The sequence below is a fragment of the Rhincodon typus genome, chromosome 4, assembly GCF_021869965.1.
Source record: "Rhincodon typus isolate 14 chromosome 4, sRhiTyp1.1, whole genome shotgun sequence".
Lineage (NCBI taxonomy): Eukaryota > Metazoa > Chordata > Chondrichthyes > Orectolobiformes > Rhincodontidae > Rhincodon > Rhincodon typus.
The window spans coordinates 3,136,712-3,158,527 of NC_063335.1; the positions used below are offsets into that span (position 1 = coordinate 3,136,712).

General features: G+C 41.1%; 1 protein-coding gene across 1 annotated transcript in view; it reads right to left on the reverse strand.

Annotated features, from left to right (window-relative positions):
* LOC109921548 (regulator of G-protein signaling 22-like) overlaps positions 1–21,816 on the reverse strand; it is a 104,936-nt gene that overhangs the window by 47,328 nt on the left and 35,792 nt on the right. Inside the window, exons 8-11 of the mRNA XM_048595621.1 lie at positions 21,610–21,787; positions 20,664–20,777; positions 8,891–9,016; positions 3,649–3,750 (exon numbers count right to left, since the gene is read on the reverse strand). Coding sequence (XP_048451578.1) covers positions 3,649–3,750; positions 8,891–9,016; positions 20,664–20,777; positions 21,610–21,787 — 520 coding nt within the window. The remainder of the gene's footprint in view (positions 1–3,648; positions 3,751–8,890; positions 9,017–20,663; positions 20,778–21,609; positions 21,788–21,816) is intronic.

The following is a 21,816-nucleotide window of genomic DNA, read 5'->3' on the forward strand; positions in this document are numbered from 1 at the left end:
TTCTGAAAAAGTGTCTAGGCCCGAAACGTCAGCTTTCCTGCTCCTCTGATGCTACTTGGCCTGCTGTGTTCATCCAGCTTTGCACCTTGTTGTCTCGGATTCTCCAGCATCTGCAGTTCCTACTATCTCTGCACCTTGTTATCTCTTATGTGAGGTCAGATTACAGGTTTTCCTGCAAATCTTTATCACAGGAACTGAAAACAAAAAATGCATCACAGAGAGTCAGGCAGCATCCATGGTGAGAATGCAAGCTAATCTTTCGAGTGTAGATTACTCTTCATCAGAGTTGAAGTGAAATGCAGAGCTGGCAGCATTTATGCTACAGTGGGGAGGAAAGGGTAGGATGTTGATTAGTTCAGATTAAGTGATTGGAATGTGAGAGTGGCAGAACAATGGTGTGTCTAACTGCCAGACTGGGATGATCAGACAGTCCCATTGGAGTGGGGAGAGGGGAAAGGGGACATGGTGACAGAGAATGTAACAAGTAACGCTAAATGAAAGGGAAGGAATGAGTTCACAATTTGAAGCTGTTCAACTCAATATTGAGTCCAGAAGGTTGTAAAGTGCCCAGTTTGAAGATTAGATCTTGCTCCTGCAGTTTTCGTTGTGATTCACTGGAGTATTGCTGCATGCCGAGGACAGACAAGTGGGCATGAGAGCAGGACGCTGTGTTAAAATAAAAACTGAAAGAACTGCGGATGCTGTAAATCAGGATCAAAAACAGAAGTTGCTGGAAAAGCTCAGCAGGTCTGGCAGCATCTGTGAAGGAAAAATCAGATTTAACGTTTCGGGTCCAGTGACTGTTCTTCCTTCTGAGGAAATGTTAACTCTGATTTTTACTTCACAGATGTTGCCAGAACTGCTGAGCTTTTCCAGCGACTTCTGTTTTTGATGCTGTGTTAAAATGACTGGCTGTGGGAAGGTCAGGGTCATGCTTGCACACAGGCCAGAGGTGTTCTGAAAGCAGTCACCCAGTCTGCGTTTGGTTTCTCCAATGTAGAGTAGGCCACATTGGGCGTAGAAAATACAATACATAAGATTGGAGGAGGTACAGGTGAAATGCTGTTTCACCTGGAAAGACTGTTTAGGCCCTTGGATGGTGAGTAGGGAGGAGGTGAAGGGGCAGGTTTTGCACTTTCTGCAGTTACATGGGAAGATGCCGTGGGTAGGTGGGGTGGTGTTGGTGGTCGAGGAATGGACTAGTGTATCCCGGAGGGAATGATCCCTGTGAAATGCAGACGGGGGTGTGAGGGCAAGATGTATTTGGTGGTGACGTTCTGCTGGAGTTGTCTGAAATGACGGCAAATGATCCTTTGAATGTGGAGGCTGGTAGGGTGCAAAGTGAGGACAAGGGGGACCCAATCAAGCTGTTGTGAGTAATGGGAAGGGGCAAGGGTGATAGGTCGGATGCTGCCCCCTCCACACTTCACTTCAGCTCTGATGAAGAGTTATCTAGACTTAAAACGTCAGCTTGCTCTCTCTCTGTAGATGCTGCCTAACCTGCTGTGATCTCCAGCATTTTTTGTTTTTAGTTCAGATTCCAGCATCTGCAGTAATTTGCTCTTATCACAGGAAGACAGTTTTTCATTGTATTCTGCAGCTATCTGAGTGTTAGAGAGAGGTATTAGAGGCAGCTATTGTACCTGAAGAAGAAAAAATTCTGACTCCATTGCTCATAACACAAAACATCGATAGAAGTTTGAACTCAGATGGAAATGACTGAGCTTGTGAGGATTCAAAGGAGTCTGGAAGATGTGCCACACTTTTGGCTAGAGGCAAAGAATATCCCTCACCATGAAAGACCCAGATTAGAAATTACCCACCATGGAAATTAAAACAGCAGCAACTGATTGTAATCCAGGAACGACTGAAGGCAGTTAGTCATAAAAACCATAATCATGTGGAGAGTGTGACATATGTTAAAAATAAAAGGGATCACTGATTTCTGTAATGTAAAGTGTAAGTCACATACATAAAGAAAGCAGTGGCTTTTGATATATTCATACAAAAGTTAAAAATGTCAGCGTTGATTGTGAAAGCTTTCCACAAAAGGATTGACTTTGAATGTCTTCCAGTAGTTAACAAAGTTAAATTTAGAAGCAGTTGCAGAAAAGTTGGAAATAAATTTAAAATTTGGCATGAGCAAGGCAGAAATAGTTGAGCTGTTGAAGCCTGAGGGAGAGAAAGGTAAACCTGATACATTATAAAAAAAATAAAATGCTGGAGATCACAGTCAGTCAGGCAGCATTCATGGAGAGAAAGCAAGCTAACGTTTCCAGGCTAGATGACTCTTCATCAGGTCATGTTTACTTCACCAGCTTGCTCTCTGGATTATAATACACATTCCCAAGTGATAGAGAACCTAAGAATATAAGAAATGGAAGCAGGGGTGGACCATACAACCTACTGAGTGTTTAGTGCTATTCATCTGATCTTCAACTACACGTCCCTTGCTTCCTGAAAAGACCAAAATGTGTGTATCTATTACACATACACACACACACACACACACACACCTTGGAGTTTACCGGTAGTGGGAACCATGGTGGGCAGACCTCTGTCATAGAGGTGGAAGGACACTAATTGAGGCACTTAAAAGGCCAGTTAACTAAAATCATTCAGGATTATTTGGATTTTATCAATGGCACACAGGAACCACAGGGTTTTGGACCTCAGCCTAGTGAAGCAATGCTATAGTGAAACAAAAAAGACCATTGGGCGAGGCAACAAGTAGTGACAGCCAAGGGTGGAATGCCAAGTGCATGACCAGAAGAGGAGAGATGGTAACATGAGGATGTGTTCTTGATTCCAGGATCATATTGAGGCAATGGCACTTTCCTTGCAGAGAGAATTTGGTGCAGGTTTGGGAGAAATCCTGGCAGCAGGCCTAGGATGTCAAGAGAGGCTACTTGCAATGGCCTTTTTCACCTAGACCTGTGGTCTTTATTGGGTATGAGGGAGGCTGGTCCAGCTGCAGGGTCCCATTGCCAATCTCCATCCACAAGTGGACCAGGCTCAGGGTGGGCAAAGGATCACAGTACAGAAAAGGTCATATCCCCTAGACATAACATATCACCCAAGGATGAACTTTCTCCAAATGTCTGGGCAACGGTGTCTGCAAAAGACTGTTTTCCAGGAAGATCATCACTTGTCCCATACCACTGAGATAAAATGTACCCCTTTATCTCAATAACACACTGTTCTCAGAAAACTTTAGACTAAAAACAACAATACCACAGTGATTTTTTAATATTTCTATATTGATTTACATTCGACTTACATTCTAGAATGGTTTAACTTGAATTCTTATCTCTTGCCTGTGACTAATGAAACTTGCAACATTGTACTAAAATTAAACCTGTTTCAAGCATCTGAACTGGACATAGCTTGGTCCTGTTTGTTAACACCTAACAGACAGATGAAGTGTACATGTGCCCCCAGAGTCTTTTAAAAATTGCTTCCAGTGCAGCCCACTACATTTACTGAATAAAAGCCAAAAATATCTTAATTTTGTCACATTTTCTCCCTTCTCTTACCTTTCCCATTTACAACCCCAAAACACACTTTAAGTAAGCCCTCAGCCCTCCATCCAGATAGGGATCGCCAAGTTTTGTTAATTATTTTAATACTCTTAATTTCATATCTTGCCTGAGCTTGTCTCCTGAGTTTGAAAGGTTGAAAGACTTCTGCATAAAAAAGTTGTTGATACTCTTTCAGGTCAAACCACACGTTGATACTATTCCGCCATAACTGCAAGAGAGTGAGAAAAAAATGATTTCATATTCTACATAAAGATGCTTATTTCCGTTTCTGTTCAATCTACCAAGGGAGTTGGTTTAGCTCAGTTGACTGGAGAGCTGGTTTGTGACACAGATTGACACCAACAGTGTGGGTTTAATTCCTACACCAGCTGAGGTTACAATGAAAGATTTCTCAACCTCTCTTCAGGAGTGGTTAAACCACCACCAGGAATCTCTCTCTAATGAGAGACGAGCCTTGTGCTCTGGTGACTTTATCTATTTATCCAGTCTACCAATCTGCATAGCTATTGATGTCTGAAACAGGTTCACAATGATAATTAATGAATTCTACAAAAAAGGTAAAAAATTAACTGAAAACAATGCAGTCATGTTGCTTAAGAAAGCAAGGAATATACAAGAAATGTCCACCAGCCTTTGAAGGATAATTAATTATGTTACAATCAAACTCAGGACCAACTGAAGCTGGGAATAGAACCTGGAACAGCACATCATTAAGGAGCAACTCTCTCAAATACACCAAGTTACTGCTTAGTCTCCACTGCTGCATTTCCAGCTCAGACAGTTTTCATTTCCAACCCAGTAAAATCTTTCTGTCCCAGTGGAGGTGGTTGAACTCAGTTGAGCAAGAGTTCATAAGTAAGATTTCTGCCGGTAGGATAATGTTTTGAAAGGATGTTCTCCAATCTTAAAGGGAGACCACCTCTCTGGCTGCAGTTTTCAGGAAGCTTATCTGCATGCATTAGCATCTCCTTAAAAACAGAACTAGCTGGAATTAAGTGATTGCTCCCAATTAACTTTCACCCAAACATGAAATCTGTCCCCTCAGATATTTGACAACATATCACTGAACATTCTGAGGAAGGGTCACTGGACTCAAAATACTATCTCTTATTTCTCTCACAGATGCTGCCAGATCTGCTGAGCTTTTCCAGCAATTTCTGTTTTTGTCCCTGGAAATAATCTTGAGATTGAGTGTAAGTCTGAAATGCTTGGTCTAAATATTTTCTAATCAACCTGCTCAGGGATGTTCTGACACACCTCTGAAACAGCTGGGACTTGAACCCAGGCCTCCTGGCCCAGGGATAGGGACACTAGCACTGTGCCACAAAAACCCTTTCATATGCTTGATATGTGTTTTCCTGGTTCTTGAGTACAACTTCAGGCACATACATTACTGACAATGTGAAGCAATAAAAATGTGTCATTCTGATGGGGGAGATGTTCCACTCTTTTCAGTTCAGATAACCATGTCAGTACCAAGTGAAATAATGAAACAACAGGGCAAGTGAATATATATTTACAGAAGTACAAACTGGATATATGTATCAAATACTCTTGACACCCATCTGCCTTCAAATGTCTTCTGCTTTATTTGCCTAGCATGATGGCGAGATGCTACCCTAACATTCATGCCTGAGGAGGAGGCAACTTACTGACAGCTACACCTTGGTTACTTTGGCAAGTGTCCTCTGGAGGATTGGGCAGGGTTACAGTCTGCTGCAAAGATATAGGTGCATTGCACCTTTCTTGGCTTGATCAGCTGTAGCCAATGAGGTGACAAGGGGAGGGAGGCACAGAACCTCTGGAGTCTCGTGAGATGTAGTTCCCAGGGTAGCTCCATTTCTCTGTGGGTGCTTATGGCACTTTTCTGCCTCCTTGAGGCGAAGGGGTACCTGCATTAAGTTTGAGGTGCATTGCTTCCTCTCTTGCTTTACTGCTGACATAGGCTACAGCTATGGATTCCAGATCAGCACATGTACCTGTCAGCCTCTGTGTGTTATGCTGCATCTGGGTCTTAAATGTGGCCTTCAATCTTCTCATGAAAGTATCCTCACTCGCTTCTTGAGACATTCCTATCACCTCGGTGGCTCAGGAAGAGTTTCAGTCTTCCCCTGCGAGCTCTGTGGCCTGCTCCTCACATGGGCTGAGGATCTGTATACCCACACTCCTCCGCTGGTCTGTGCCTGCTACTTCCTGTTCTGGGCCCAGCTTGTTCAGCAACTGAGAAAGAGGATTGAGAATGATGTAATAACTGCACCGGCATTTTAAAGGCATCCATAGCCATGCCAGTTCCTGAGCCCTCCTCACTGAGTGAATGGGAAGCACATTGCTCATGAACTGGTCAAATATTGAATGTGTGAAGTGGCTGTTAGCTTTTCAGTGTACATTGTAATGTTTGCTGAGGCTTGCAGGTGATCATACCATGTGACATTCCTGTGTACTGGCACAGTTAGACTGAATGATCTTCCTATGAGTCAGTTTGCAGTGAGTAGATGATGCCATGTATCCTTGAGAAATTCAGGAGATTGTTGACTCTCTTCCCACACAGGATCTGGGTTTTTCTGTACGTGTCACCAGCACAGACCTGTGCAGTGATTTTACCTCAGGCCTCCAGGGTCAAATGGGGCATCCTGCTGTCTTCACTGAGAAGTGAATCTCGCTGCTTTCATGGGTGGACTGCACCAGAATCCCTAGTGAGGTATAACTGAACTTTGGGGCCAGTTTCTGTCTGATCTGAGACATCAGGAAGGATGGGGATGAGCAACACAGGCTCCAGAGATGCTGTGGTTTGCAGTGAGTGAAGGACTGTCCAGGAGACCTTTAATTATGGTGCCTGTATCTTTGGTCTCAGAAGGTCCTGGCATGGCGTGAGAACTTCCTTTAGATTGGCCAATCAACTCACCCAATAACTGACTGACATAATAGTGAGCTGAAAACCCGTTTTGGGCGTAAGTCAAGGTGACAACTTCTAACATGCTCAATTGCCACACGTAGAGTTTAAAATGAGAGATTCTATTTGCACTTTCAGTGTTTGTTTCCATAGAAACAAAGAAGGTCAGTTTCCTTTATCCGTCTATCTTTTTGGTTTCCTGTCTCAGTCTCTGTTTTCAGTCAGGGTCCTACCTCAAGAAATATAAACTTTGCTCACACAGTTTCCATCAAAATATTGAACATATATGGTGTTCTCTTTAAGAAAAGTAATTTAGAATTGATGAATGGTTGCACCATTTCTGAAAAGTGCAATAACACCAATAACATCTGACCCAATAAATGGATCAATAGACACCCGCAAGACAGTGGTGCCAAGTAGCAGGGTTCCGCCTACTGAGCCCAGGACTCATCCACTTCTATTTGCTTTCCTGTTTTACCTTTGCTTCTCTTTTTCTTTAAAGTCTTTTCTCTTATCTTTTCACCTTGGTTGCAGTGGCATGGTGAATCAGACTGAGAGTGGGTCCTACGCAGAATGATGGATGAAATTGTCAGCGCGGACCTGGGAGCGGCGAGGCAGAATAAGTATTTGAAGGAGGAGGCGTCCAGCAGCACCAATGCCGGGACGAGGTGGACCCCAGCCTGAGTCTCCCAGCGAGTGAGGAGCAGTCCCAGGCTTATTCCCACCACCCCCACACCGGGCCGGACCGGACTCGCAAAGCTGAGCGGAGGATCCAGGTCAGTGGCTAGGCCTGGGTGCCTGATGGCGGAGGTAGAGATGGTGGCGTGTGCGGTCACAGCAGAGGATCCTGCGGCACCGGTTGTCGTTGCATTGATGGGATCGACCCAGTGTGAACTCATGGCAGCAGCAGCGTTGGGTGGAGGTGAGATGGCACCGGAGAGTGGGTGGCTCTTAGTTCCGGTGGCAGTGCAGCAAAGTGCTTTTGGGTCTAGGCCCGAAACGTCAGCCTCTCTGCTCCTATGATGCTGCTTGGCCTGCTGTGTTCATCCAGCCCTGCACCTTGTTATCTTGCAGCAATATTGTCAGTTTAGCAGCAGGGACTCAAGGCATTGTGGTGGAGGAGCCCAGATCCAGGCCCATGGATGAGCTAGAAGTGGGAACTGTTTCAAAAAAAACCCCTAACTTTCTTGATATCAGACATTAAGGTGAACTTTATTGTTTTGTTTTTCTGGGTTTATACTGTGTTTTGGTGTATTTTCTGTGTTTTATGATGGCACCGTAAAGTGGCAACACTAAACAACACTTTTCACTGTATTTGTAATAAATACAGGTGACAATAAATAAATCAAAACAAATCAAACCAATTTCTGTGTTATCACCTGCTTGAAATTTTAAACTGTGTGAAAATCCTTCCAGTCTGAGGGAACAGTTCCTCACTCCATGAGTACACAAACAAGGGATGAGCTTGCACTTCTCACTAACTCTTTGTATTGTGGTGTGGTCATAATACGTACTGGTGGTACATCTTCCTAAATATTAATAAGTTTATTTGAACACCATTTTAAAGAATAAAGACGAGTGCAAACTAGTCATTTAGTATAATATAATCACACCCTAAGGGTCTTTTCTGACCTGTCCCTCAGCATCTTTTACTGACCCAGTATAGTTCTTGAGTAAAGCTAGGCTGTTTGAAAATGAAATCAGAAAGCAAAAAGCTCTCTTCGTCGAAAGAATTTGGATCCTGAAAATTTGAAAACTAAGACCAACAGATTTTTTCTTTGGAGAGGGTGCTAAACAGTGTGAAGCTAAGACAGTGTTAGTGTCTAGATCACCAACGATCTATCTGAATGGTGAATCAGACTGAGAAACTGAATGGTTTGCCATTGTTTTTAAGTGCTAGAGTAACTAACTCTATATTCTTCAACTTATCCTTAGCTTAGCAAATTATTTTTTTTTATTATTCATTCGTGGGACTAGAGCATCACTGGCTGGCCAACATTTATATCAACTTGGGCTTCCTTGTGTATACTGCCCAAATGTTTAGATATTCTTATTGTGTGGTCAACATAATTGGATAAATGTGGTCATGAAAGTACAATGCTTAAAATTCACCTGAAGCACTTGTTCAACAAATGACAATGAAAACGTTGACCAAACTCAGAATGACCAACGATGTCTGTATAATCCTATAAAAAATATCTATTCTGACAATGGAAATATTAATCAAGATGTGGCCAACATTTCTCAATAAAATGATATGTAAAATTAGAAGCATACAAAAAGTAGCACTGAAGTTCACTTGAGTTACAAAGAACAGTCTTGGCAACATTAAGCCCAGCAAACCTGCTAGCTTGGAAAAGAATCACTTTCGCTTTGAATTGGATATCACGTGGCAATTTTATTTTCAAACCAGTTAAAGAATAAAAAAAAAACAACACAATATACATATTTTGATTACCAGATTTCCTGTTTGTTTGCAAAAAGAAGTGAAGAAGTATCCAGTCCCGTTTTCATGGTGCAGGGCCTGCAGCAAGTTGTCCATTCTATAATCACATAAAGCTTCGTGGTAATTTTTGATCCGCATCTGTAGAGATATTTGCAGATAGGTTGCATTAATTCAGCATCAGGAAGCATGTCATGAACAGATTAAAAAGCAACTTTAATATGTGTGTATTAAATGACAGTTTTAAAAGCACATTAAATGGTCCAACAAAGCCAGTTGTCACGATCATGTCCAAAAACAAAGTTGCTGGAAAAGCTCAGCAAGTTCAGCAGCATCTGTGAAGAAAAAATCAGAGATAACGTTCCGGGTCCGGGGACCCTTTCTCCAGTACTGAGGAAGGGTCACTGGACCTGAAACGTTAACTCTGTTTTTTCCTTCACAGATGCTGCTAGACCTGCTGAGCTTTTCCAGCAACTTTGTTTTTGTTCCTGATTTACAGCATCCGCAGTTCTTTCGGTTGTCATAATCACGTGTTTGGACTTAGCAGTAATCTTCCGGAAGTTTATCAGACATTAAAGTCAACCTATCAATGTTGCAAGTACAACACAGAGAATGCTGGAGAAACTCAGCAGGTCAAGCAGCATGTGTGGAGAGAAAACAGATTTAATGTTTTGAGTCCACTATGACTCCTCTTCAGAACTAAAAGATGGTTGAAAATGTTTTTTTAAGTATACTTTTGACAGAGGTGGAGGAGGAACAAGGAAGCAAATGGTGTAGAGTCCCAGTGCAAAAGACAAAGGAGGTAAATGGTGGTGTAAAAGAAATAGAGATGCAAAATGGGTGTAGATTAAGGTTTGAAAGGGAGAGGCCTCTCTCCCAAGAAGAAAGTAAATAAGACACAACTGAAGAAGGCTTTGGGGAACATAATTTAAGCAAAATGGAGAATAGACATAATGAGGTTAGTTTCTGAAGTTATGGAATTCAATATTGAGATCTTGAAGCTGTCAAGTTTTTAAGCCAAAAATGAGGTACTGTTCCTTCAGCTTGCGATGTGCTTCATTGGAACATTGCAGCAAGCCCAGGACAGAAATATTAGCATGATAGCAACCTGATTTGATGGTTTATTGAAATGGCAAGCACCTGGGAGATCAGGGTTAAAAGTGAAAATGCTGAAGGATAGTTTGCGAGACATGGCTGAAAGCTCTCGAGGCAGAATTTTGGAAGAAACTACTGTCAACAAAGGAGCTTCAGGAATTAAACTTCTTCAGCCTGATCAACCAAGTAAAGTTGTAAAAGTCTACTGTTGATTGTTAAGTATACCTCATTCTTTAATAAAATTCTTTTTGTTTAATATCCAAGAGGTCTGTCTTCCTAAAGGGTTAAATCTTGTTTAAATCAAAGTGAATTTTAAATGCCAAATTGGGGTGGTTGAAATCAATCAAGCTACAGAGAACAAGATCAGATGACATAAATCTTCCCAAATATTCTATGTTGGTATGCCGACCTCTTCCTCATCTGTGAATAATGATGGAAAGTTAGTTTTCAAAATCAAGAACACAAACGGAAGTTGCTGGAAAAGCTCACCAGGTCTGGCAGCGTTTGTGAAGAAAAATCAGAGTTAACGTTTCAGGTCTGGTGACCCTTCCTCAGAACTGGGACCTGAAATGTTAACTCTGATTTTTCTTCATAGATGCTGTCAGACCTGCTGAGCTTTTCCAGCAACTTCTGTTTTTGTTCCTGATTTGTAGCATCTGTAGTTCTTTCGTTTTTTATTTAGTTTTCAAAATATTTACTATGTCTTTTCTTGTTAAAATTGTCAACATCTCTATTATTGTCAAAGGACCCACATTGCTCCTCACCACCGTCGTCTTCTTAATATAATTGTGAAAGAATTGTTATGTTGATTATTATATCCATTGTAAGTTTCCTTCCATAATTCCTTATTAGTTATTCTGTTACTCATTACTTTTCAATACATTGTTTACGTTTGCCAATTACTGTGGAATGTTTTGCTTTTTGTAAGCATTTCTTTTAATTTGTTTTTATCCTAAACCATCTATGACAAGGAGATCTTTACCCTGTTTGAAGCATAAAAATGTTCCGTGTCATACTAAATCCTTTTTTAAACATCTCTTACTGACTTTCTGTTATTTTAATCATTAACAGGCTTATCCACTGTACAGTGGAGAAAATAAATCCTAAACAATGCAGATATTGAGAAACTAAAGTAAAAACAGAAAATGATGGAAATACACAGCAGGTCCGGCAGCAACTGTGGAAAGAGAAACAACATTAATATTTCAGGTTGGTTACCTACTGTCTAGTAACACTGAGTGGAACACTGGTCATAAAAGTGGCAGCAGAGTTTTTGAAGTTTTTTTTTAAAAAGTCTTTCATCCCTAGGGAACAGAATGTTGGCCACCTATTCTTAGCTCAGGTCAAATATCAAATCAGGTTGATATGAAGTATAATTTATGCAAAATGTTATTTAAAATTTATATATTTTGGGCCAGGGAGAAACAAACATCAATTGATAGCGTAGCAGGGATCCCAATAATGCTGCCTCATATGTTACAGGGCCACAAAACTTCACTCAGAACACTACAGTTAAATGTAACAAATGCCTTGCTCTGTTTTTCTCAGTTTTTGTTTCCAACTGAGTACTCACCAACTTCTCCAAATTGCTATTCTTTTTTGTTTTACGTAACTTTAGATTTTCAAAAGGAAATATAGAATCTGTGCCATCAGTCCAAATGCTGCCAACTGAAGTGAGAAGGCTGCTGTTGGAAAGGAGAGCGTGACAACTTAGTAAAAGTAATTGAACTACCTAAAATAAGCATTTTGTAAAAAGGATATCTATTAAGAGGCCTTCAGCATGGGCTGAATGCACAACTAGAAAATGCAATATTAGGAGAACTAGCTTTTTGATTTATGTCAAAGATATAGGACAGTGCAGTATGATCATTTGTGAATTTAATTAGTCAAAAATGAGGATCTGGAAATCATTGCATATCAGTATTAAAGTGGCCGGCATGTTTGAGAGAGAATAGCTAGCCAGCTTAGTATCTCTGATTTGTTGATTTGGTGGATAAGGCAAAATAAAGAATACTTTCCTTTGGTCAATTTAAACAAAGCAGGCAGCCTTGTCCTTACTTTTGTGTCTTTTACCTTCTGTTTTTCTTGCTTTCTCACTCATGTGAAAAATTATTTTGCAGACTGCTGAAAAATTACTAATAATCCTCTAGGGCCAATGTATCCCAGTTTTTCTCAAATTAATTCTGGTTCAAAGATTCCCTTAAAACAGATCAGTATTCCCTGATTCCTCCACCTAAATTATAATTCATAATTATGAAATTAAATTTACTGAAACAAGATTTCTTAATGTATCAATTTTGGTCTCCAGAAGCTGAGCTTACAATAAATTATTCAGTGCGTCTTTATCCTTTTGTTTTGCCTCAGATGATGGACAATTCTCAAAAAGATGTTCAGTGTTAAAAATCACATAGTACAAATTGATGGGCATGGATATCCCAACCTGGTTGTGCAGCCTGCTCATTAGAAAAAAATGCAACATATAGGCCAAAACAAAGATGATGATTGATGACTGATTGGCTATGAAGTGGGGGGACCCATGTGTGGGTATGGTTAACATGAGTTACAGCTACCCTGCAAGTCTTAAAGATAGTCTGCAATTAACTCTTAAATGCATCGTTGCAAAGGTAGTTGAAATGCCTCCAAACATGGTTCTTAGAAGGAATAAGAATAGCTAAGAAGCAACAAGTCAGAGAATAATTCCCAGGTTCTCTGATGCTGTGCTGGAGGTCTTAGTCCAGTAAGTGGAAAAGAGGAGAGTGGTCATGTTTTTCCAGGGGACCAGCAAGACCTTAAGGCAAATAATTTGACTTAAGGCAAATTATTCCTTTTCAGGGGTTTGCTTTTCCTTATAATTTACTCATTCATTTACAATATGATGCAGTGTTGCACTAACAATACCTTCCTTTGTGCTGATATATAGAGTATGTGGACTCAGATAGAGCAGAATTAGAAGAATTTAAAAATAAGTTAGAAGAATTAATCAATATGTTCAATAATTATCAGCTATCCACTAAACATAAAGGCACAAAACACAAGGAAAGCATTACCTTCCCAGATGCCAATAATTTTTAAATATTTCAATTTGTTTTTTCATGGGCATCACTGGCAAGGCCAGCATTTGTTGTCCATCGCTCACACTGAGTGGCTTGCTAAGACATTTCAGAGGTCAATTGAAGGTCTCTTCCCACTTCCCTTCACAAAGTCCCTTCCCCCTTGTAGCATCCTTCTACTGCCTCTTGCATTGTTCTTGTTTGCATGAGAGTGCGAGCTGTAGGGTGGATGAGCTAGCTGACCACAGCTCAGTGCCACTGGAAGTCATTCAAGCAAGGAAGAACAAAAGCGAATGCAATGGAGGTAGGAGACAGTGTAGTGAAGGAGATTGACACTGTTCTCTAAAGCAAACACCGAATCTGGCAGGTTGTGTTGTCTGTCTAGTGCTAGGGTTTAGGATAGTTAACAGAGCCTTAAACTGAGCAGTGTGCAAATTGGAAGCAAGTGAATAAGAGTAGAGAAATGAATATTCAGATTTTTGGGAGAAGTGGGTTGTGGTTCATGAGGTGGCTAGAAACAATACTGGGGGAAATAGATTCTGTACCAATGGGACTTCCAGAAGAGCACAGTATTAGGGGGAATAATGCCTCAGAATAAAGGCTCCTCTTGGTAGCAGCAAGCACAATATTATTGAATTTTACATTTGAAAGAGACTAAGTCTAAGACTGGTATTTTTAACAATAATAAAGGGGCTACTATCTCATCATGAAAATAAAACTAGCTGAAGTGAACTTAGATATAAGGCTGGAGATTGATCCAAAGATGTCTAAAAGTCCCTAATGACAGTTATCTAAGAAGATATTTCAGAATACTGTGAATAGTCAAGAGAAAGAAATTAGACTATAAGAGAAAACTAGCTAGAAATGTATAAGTGGATAGCAAAAGTTTCATTAGGTATTGAAAAAGGAAAACAGTAAGTGAGTGTTGCTTCTCTAGAGAATGCGAATGTGGAGCTAAAAATAATTAATAAGGAAATGGTGAATATATTGAATAAATATTTTTCTTCTGTCTTCACTATAGAGGATATAAAGAAAAGTTAGCTGATTGCTGTAAATCAGGAGGAGGAAGGGAGAGAGGAAATTGACAAAATTACAATCACAAGGAAAAGTAAATAAGAAAACAGATGGAGCTGTCAGTGCACAAGTTCCTGATCCTGATAGACTCACCCTAAGGTCTTAAAGGATGTGGTTAATGAGGTAGTAGATGGCAGTATCAATTTTCCAAAATGTACTAAATTCTGGAAAGGTTCCATCAGATTGGAAACCAGTAAATGTAACACCTCTATTCAGAAGGCAGGGAGGCAGAAAACTATCAGTCAGTTAGTTTCACATCTGCCATGGGAAAGTCTTAGAATCAATCATTAGGAGATTATAGCTGCACTTTTAGAAAAACTCAAGGTAATCAGGGAGATTCAGTACGGTTTTGTAAAAGGAAGATCATATTTAACTAATTTGTTGGAGCTCTTTGAATGAATAAAATGTGCTATTGATAAAGGGGGAGCTCTTGATGTACTGCCATTTCCAGAAGGCTTTTGAGTATAATGTAGGAACATGAGAGGTTGTTCACTTTGCCAGAAAGAATAAAGATGCAGAATATTACTTAAATGAGAACTGATACAGAATATTACTTAAATGGAGAACTGCTGCAGAAATCCAAATTGCAGAAGGATCCAGGTGTTCTAGTCCATGAGTTACAAAAAGTTAGTATGTAGGTACAGAAGATAATCAAGAACGCTAATGAGATGCTATCCATTATTATGAGAGGAATTGAGTGTAAAGAGAAATATGTTAGGTTTTAATTGGTGAGCCTATATCTCAAATACTGTGTATAATTTTGGTCACCTAATTTAAGAAAGTAAATAAAGGAGGAAGTTCAGAAGAAGTTTACTAAATTGATATCTGGAACGAGTGGATTGTCTTATGAAGATAGGTCGGGACAGGCTGGGTTTGTTTCCTCTGGAGTTTAGAAGAATGACCAATGTCTTGATTGAAGTGTATAATATTCTGAACAGTCTTCACAAGTTGGAAATGGAGGAATACTTGCTTTTGTGGGTCAGTCCAGAACTGGGTGTGGTGGTGGGGGGAAACATAATTTAAAAATTAGGGGGTCACTCTTTTAGCACAGAGATGATTTCTCTGTGGGGATTGTGCAACTTTAGAACTCTCTGCCTCAGAAGGCAATGGAGGACAGATCACTTAATACTTTTAAGACGGTGGTAGATAAATTCTTGATAGTCAACGGAATCAAAGGTCATCAGGGCAGGGGGAATGGGAAAATTAGCTTCAAAACGCAAACAGATCATCTTCCACCACTTTTACAGCCAGACAGTTCCTCAGACTCACAACCCTCTGGAAAAATAAACTTAACATTATTACTTCAATGGGGAATATTTGCAGGATTCCAGGTGCATAGGGACCTCATTGTTCCTGAGCATGAGTCACAAAAAGTTCACATGCAGGTACAGCTCATAATCAAGAATGGGGGAGCCAGCTCCAGGGGCCAAATGGAATGCTTCTGCCGTAATTTTGTTTTTCTGTATCTATGTTGAAGTTGATGGTACACAGTGCTGCCATTATGCATTGGTGGCAAGAGTTGCCCAGTTATAGGAGGATATTATAAAGCTGGAGAGGATACAGAAGAGATTTACCAGGGTGTTGTCAGGTCTGAAAGGTTTGAGTTATAAAGAAAGCTGGATAGGCTGGGACTTTTTTCACTGGAGCATAGGAGGTTGAGAGGTGACTTTATAGGAGTTTATAAAATCATGAGAGGTATAGCTAGGGTTAATGGTAGGTGTCTTTTCCCTAGGACTGGGGATTTTATGACTAAGGGGCACATTTTTAAGATGAGAGGAGAGAGGTTTAAAAAAGACACGAGGGGCAAATTTTTTACACAGAGGGTATTTCGCATGTGGAATTAACTTCCTGAGAAAGTGGTGGATGTGGGCAGAATTACAATGTTTAAGAGATGTTTGGACAAGTACATAAATAGGAAAGGTTTGGAAGAATATGGGCCAGAAGCAGGCAGGCAGGACTAGTTTGGTTTGGGATTATGTTCGGCATGGACTGGTTGGATTGAAGGGTCTGTTTCCATGCTATATGACTCTATGAATGAATATTGAAGTTGCTGGATAGAGTGCCAATGAAGGAGGCTGCTTTGCCTTGGATGGGTGTTTCAACAACACTTCTTCAGTGTTGATGGAGGAGCACTCTTCCAATTTCGACCCTGCCCTCACGTTCACCCGGTCCCTCTCTGACTCCTCCCTTCTCTTCCTCGAAGTCTCTGTTTCCATTTCTGGGGATAGGTTGGTCACAAATATCCACTACAAACCAACCAACTTCCACATCCCCTTGACTACACACTCTCACATCCTACTTCCTGTAAAGACTCTTTCCCATTCACCTAGTTCCTCTGTCTCCATTGCATCTGGTCTGATGATGCCAACTTCGACAAGGGGGCTTCCAAAATGTCCATTTTCTTCCTCAACTGAGGATTCCCCAGCACCGTAGTAGATAGGTCCCTCAGCCAGGTAAAACCCATCTCCCACACTTCAGCCCTCACCACCTCTCTTCCCTCCCACAATAGTGATAGGATCCACCTTGTCCTCATCTACCATCCCACCAGCATCCACATCCAGAGGATCATTAACAAAAACAGAGTATGCTGGAAAAGCTCAGCAGGTCTGGCACCTTCTGTGAAGAGAAATCAGAGTTAACATTTCGGGTCCGGTGACCCTTCCTCAGAACTGATGGTAGCTGGGAAAACATCGGTTTATAGGCAGAGGTTAGGATGGGGAGACGGGGTAAGGTGTAAATGAAAGGTAAGGATAGAGCCCAAAGAGAGGCAACAACACTTGAATAGACAAATGAATTGATAATAAACGGGCTGGGAGGATGAATAGCTGTTAATGAGGATTGTTAGTGACTAACAACAGTGGGTGTGTAATAGCAGGCTGTGTGATAATGAGGCCTGGTGTGTGGGGTAGGGGGCTGGGACATGGAAGAGTTTAGGCCTTAAAATTATTGAACTCAATATTGAGTCTGGGGGGCTGCAGGATCCCCAAGTGGAAAATGGGGTGTTGTTCTTCCAGCTTGCATTGAACTTTGCTGGAACACTAAGCAAGCCTGAGACAGAGATGGTGACCAGGGAACAGGGTGGTGTGTTAAAGTGGCAGGCAACTGGAAGCTCAGAATCTTTTTCATGGGTAAAATGTAGATGTTCTGTGAAGTGGTCATCCAGTCTATGCTTCATTTCTCCAGTGTAGAGGAGACCACATTGTGAGCAGCGAATGCAGTAGACTAGATTGTGGAAATGCAGGTAAAGCGCTGCTTCACCTGGAAGGTAAGTTTGGCTCCTTGGATACTGGGAAGGGAGGGGGTAAATAGGCAGGTGTTACACCTTCGGTGGTTACGGGGAAAGGTGCCGTAGGGCTGTAGGTGGGTATTGGGAGTGAAGGAAGAGTGGACTAGGATGTCCCGGAGGGAACCATCTCTGTGGAAGGGAGGGGAGGGGAATATGTGTCTGGTGGTGACATCTTGCTGGAGGTGGCGGAAATGGCAGCTGGTGATCTTCTGGATGTGGATGCTGGTGGCATGGTAGGTAAGGGCAACGGGAACCCTATCACTGTTGCGGGAGGGATGAGGGGTTTGAGGGCGGAAGTGCAGGAGATGGGTCGGACCCATTTGAAGGCCTTGTCAACAATGAAGCTGGAGCATCTTCGGTTGAAGAAGACATTTTCCTAGCTACCATCAGTTCTGAAGAAGGGTCACCGGATCCAAAATGTTAACTCTGATTTCTCTTCACAGGTGCTGCCAGACCTGCTAAGATTTCCCAACAATCCCTACTTATAGCATCCACAGTTCTTTCAGTTTTTATCCAGAGGATCATTAGCCACCATTTCCGCCACCTCCAATGGGATGCCACCACCACTCCACTGTCAGCTTTCTGCAAGGACCATTCCCTTCGGGTCACCCTGGTCCACTCCTCCTTCAATCCCAACACACCCCCCACAGCCCCATCGCACCTTCTTCTGCTATCACAGAAGCTGTAACACCTGCCTGTCTACTTCCTCCCTCCTCAGCACATCAAGGGCCCAAACACAGCTTCCAAATGAAATAACATTTTACTTGCACTTCATATAATCTAGTCTGGTGAATTCGCTGCTCACAATGTGGTCTCCTCGACATTGGGGAAATGAAGTGTAGACTGAGTGACCGCTTTGCAGACCACCTACGCTCTGTCTTCAATAAAGACCCTGAGCTCCCAGTTGCCTGTCACGTCAACACACGGCTGTGTTCTTTGGCCAACATCTCTGTCTCAGGCTTGCTGCAAATGTCCAGTGAAACTCATGGCAAGCTGGAAAAACAGTACCTCATTTTCCACTTGGGATCTCTACGGCCTTCGAAACTCAATATTGAGATCAACAATTTTAGGGTGTGAGGCACCTTCTCCCACATCCTTACTCCAACTTCCACAAAACAGGCCATGGCCTGCTGTTACACACAATCCATTGTTATTCACTAGTAATCCCCATGAGTAACTATTCATTCGTCTAGGCTGATCATTGTCCACTCCTTTGTCTGTTCAACTGTTCTCTCTCTTTGGGCTCTAACTCTACCTATCGTTTACTCCTTACCTCCACCCTATCTTCTGCATAAAAACCGAGTTTTCCAAGTTACCATCAGTTCTGCGGAAGCGTCACTGGACCTGAAATGTTAAATCTGATTTCTCTCCACAGATACTGCCAGACCCGTTACTTTTCCAGCAATTTCTGTTTTTGTTTCTGATTTCTAGTGTCTGCAATTCTTTCAGTTTTTATCTTAACCTTTCAGCCTATTCCATTGTGATATGGTACAATCCCAGTATACCCACCAAAATTTGATCACAACACTTTAAAGTAGCAGTGAGAAAGAAGTCAATAGTTGATACCATTTTTCAACCTCCATAATTGTAAGTCCAAACAAAGCTGTTGACAGTGTCCTAACTCAAGTTCTGTCCACCCATCAACCCCATGTTTACAAACCTAATCTGTTACTCAATATGACTCATTTGTGATTTTATAATTTTCATCCTCGTTTTCACATCCCATCTGGGTCTTAATCCTCACCATCAGTAAATTCTTTCCACTTTGCAATGCTCTGAAATATTTGTGTTTCTCTAGTTCTGGCTCTTAATAACTGTACCATCGATGAACATACCTTCAACTGCCAAGGAGCTAGACTTTCAAACTTCCACCCTAAATCTCTGTGCCTCTCCAGCTCTCTGCACTCCTTTATGGTGGTCCCTAAAAAAGATTCTTCTGTGGCAAAGCTTTTAGCCATTTTTCCTACTATTTACTCATATAGGTTGGTTGTAAATTGTTGCAAAAGACTTTTGGAAATTAATGGAGCTATCTAAATGGAAATTATTGTCAACTGTATTTCTAATAACCGTGTTAGGACATCATTACTAAATGGACAGCAATATTTGGCAATAACGAGGATATTTGTGATTTAATACAGTATCCTGGATGTCTTTTCCCATTGGTCTTTTTTAAGATGCGACCATGGCGAGCAAAGCTGTCATTTGTTATCTAACCAAAAATGGCATCAATAAGGTGTTGGTGGTGTGCCAAATTTTTGAACTTCTGCAGTCCTGAGTTTACATATACACAAGATTTCATTCAGCAACACTGAAGGAAAGCCAATACAGTGCAAAGTCAAGGTGGTGAGTGGCTTAGAGGGGAATTTGTAGGGGATAATGTTCTCATGTGTCAGCTGCCCAGTTCTCATGACGTGGTGGAGACATTCAGCCAGGCAAATGGAGAGTATTCCATCACACTCCTGACAATACCGTGTGGATGGTGGAGAGATTTTGGAGAGTTATGAGGTGAGTTAATCACTACAGAATTCCTAACCTCTGACCTGCTCTTAGAGCCACAGTTTTTGGCTAATGATAGTCCCCAGAATATGATGCTGGAGGGTTCAGTGATGCCATTGAATATCAAGAGAAGATGATTATATCGCTCTTGTTGGAAATGGGCCATTAATCAGACACTTGTATGGAGTGATGTTACTTGCCAGTTTTCAGCCCAAACTTGAATGTTGTCCAGGTAATGCCGTATGCAGCCATGGACTGTTTCACTATGTGTGGAGTTAAAAATGGGACTGAATATAGTGCGAATGTCAATAAACATCCCCAATTCTGACCTGAAATTGGAATTAAGCTAATTTTTAAGAAACCGAAGATGGTTGGACCTAGGATATAAACTTCAGGAATATTCTGTAGCAATATCCTAAGGTTTTGATGATTGGCCTCCAATACGTTTCGTTTGTGTTTGGTATAATTTTACCCAGTGGTGAGTTTTCCCCTAATTCTCATTTGACTTCATATTGTGATGCCTTGCTGATCTAAATTCTGCTTTGATGTCAAGGGCATCAAGTCCAAACTTAGCCTAACCGTTATAAAATAATTTGCAAGATCTCATGTGTTAACCTACTAATTTCTGTTTACTTGAATTGAAATATGTAAGTTAAAAATGCAATGCAGACAAAAATTATTTTATCACCATCTCACGCAATTATATTTTAACAAGCCATTCCCCATTATAGCATGGCATGTTAACTCACTCCTTATTCACCAGATTGTCGGAAAGGCTCTCCATCACCTTTTCGAATGTCGTTTTCTCTGTTTCTGTTTTCAGTGGATTTCTATGTGGTGATACGTGAGTTGCACTATCTGGGAGTTCCTTTGCTGACTGTTTTTCCTGGATATTGTCATACTATTGGAAATATTGCGAGACAGAATTAAATTAAGAGAAATTCACAAACTCTTTTTTTTATCTCTTGTAACAAAATCTAACTTGTTTAAGGTTTTTGGGTAGATTTTTAGCTCGGGTTGAGGATGTTGTGGTTGGTTGGCTCGCCGAGCTGGTTCGTTACTTTGCAGGTATTTCATTACCCAGCTGGGTAACATCGTCAGAGCAGCCTCTGATGAAGCACTGTTGAGCTTTCCCACCTGGTATTTAAACTCTGGGATCCGTTGAATTTGATTACCTCAATTCCGGTTTTTCTTTGCAGTGGTGTTTTTAAATAACAGGTGGGAAAACATAACAGCGCTTCATCGGAGGCTGCACTGATGATATTACCCAGCAGGGTAATGAAACGTCTGCAAACTAATGAACCAACTCGAGCATTTTCAGAGTTTTACTGCTATATTTCTACTTGAGTTCAGAATGCATTTTAAAACCAGTGCAATTCAGCATAAGTTTGCCCACAATTCAAAATGCAACCATAGTTGCACCGTGAAAGTTTCAGAATTTCAGATTCAATTTCTGCAAGCTAGAGGACAAAAAATTGGTGAAGGAAATTGGTGGGAAATGGTAAAGAAATAAATCTGCATCTATATCACATTTCTTTCACGGCTTACAAGTTCCAGACTTGCTTGGCAGTGCAAACTAAACTGTTGTGATATTTATGCTATGATCCACTTTTTGCATGGAAACAGTTTCAATCTGGGAGAATAATCAGATGCACACTAGAAACAGTAAAACTGAAAATCTTTTTGATAATATTTGTAAAAATGATTGCTTGAAGCTGTGGAATGTTTCAAACCTGATATGATACCTCTTCCAGAGTGCAATCAATTTTGGTACGAATTGGGATTGATATAGCAGTCTTAGTAGGTGGACCTATTTCCGACTTAGGTCTCAGGTGACGATCTTCCCAATCTTTCAGTATAGTGCCAGCTTTTCTTATGGGAAAGCCTTGGTTAATACAATACCTTGGACCCCTGCATTTGTTTGAAAAAATGTGGAAGAC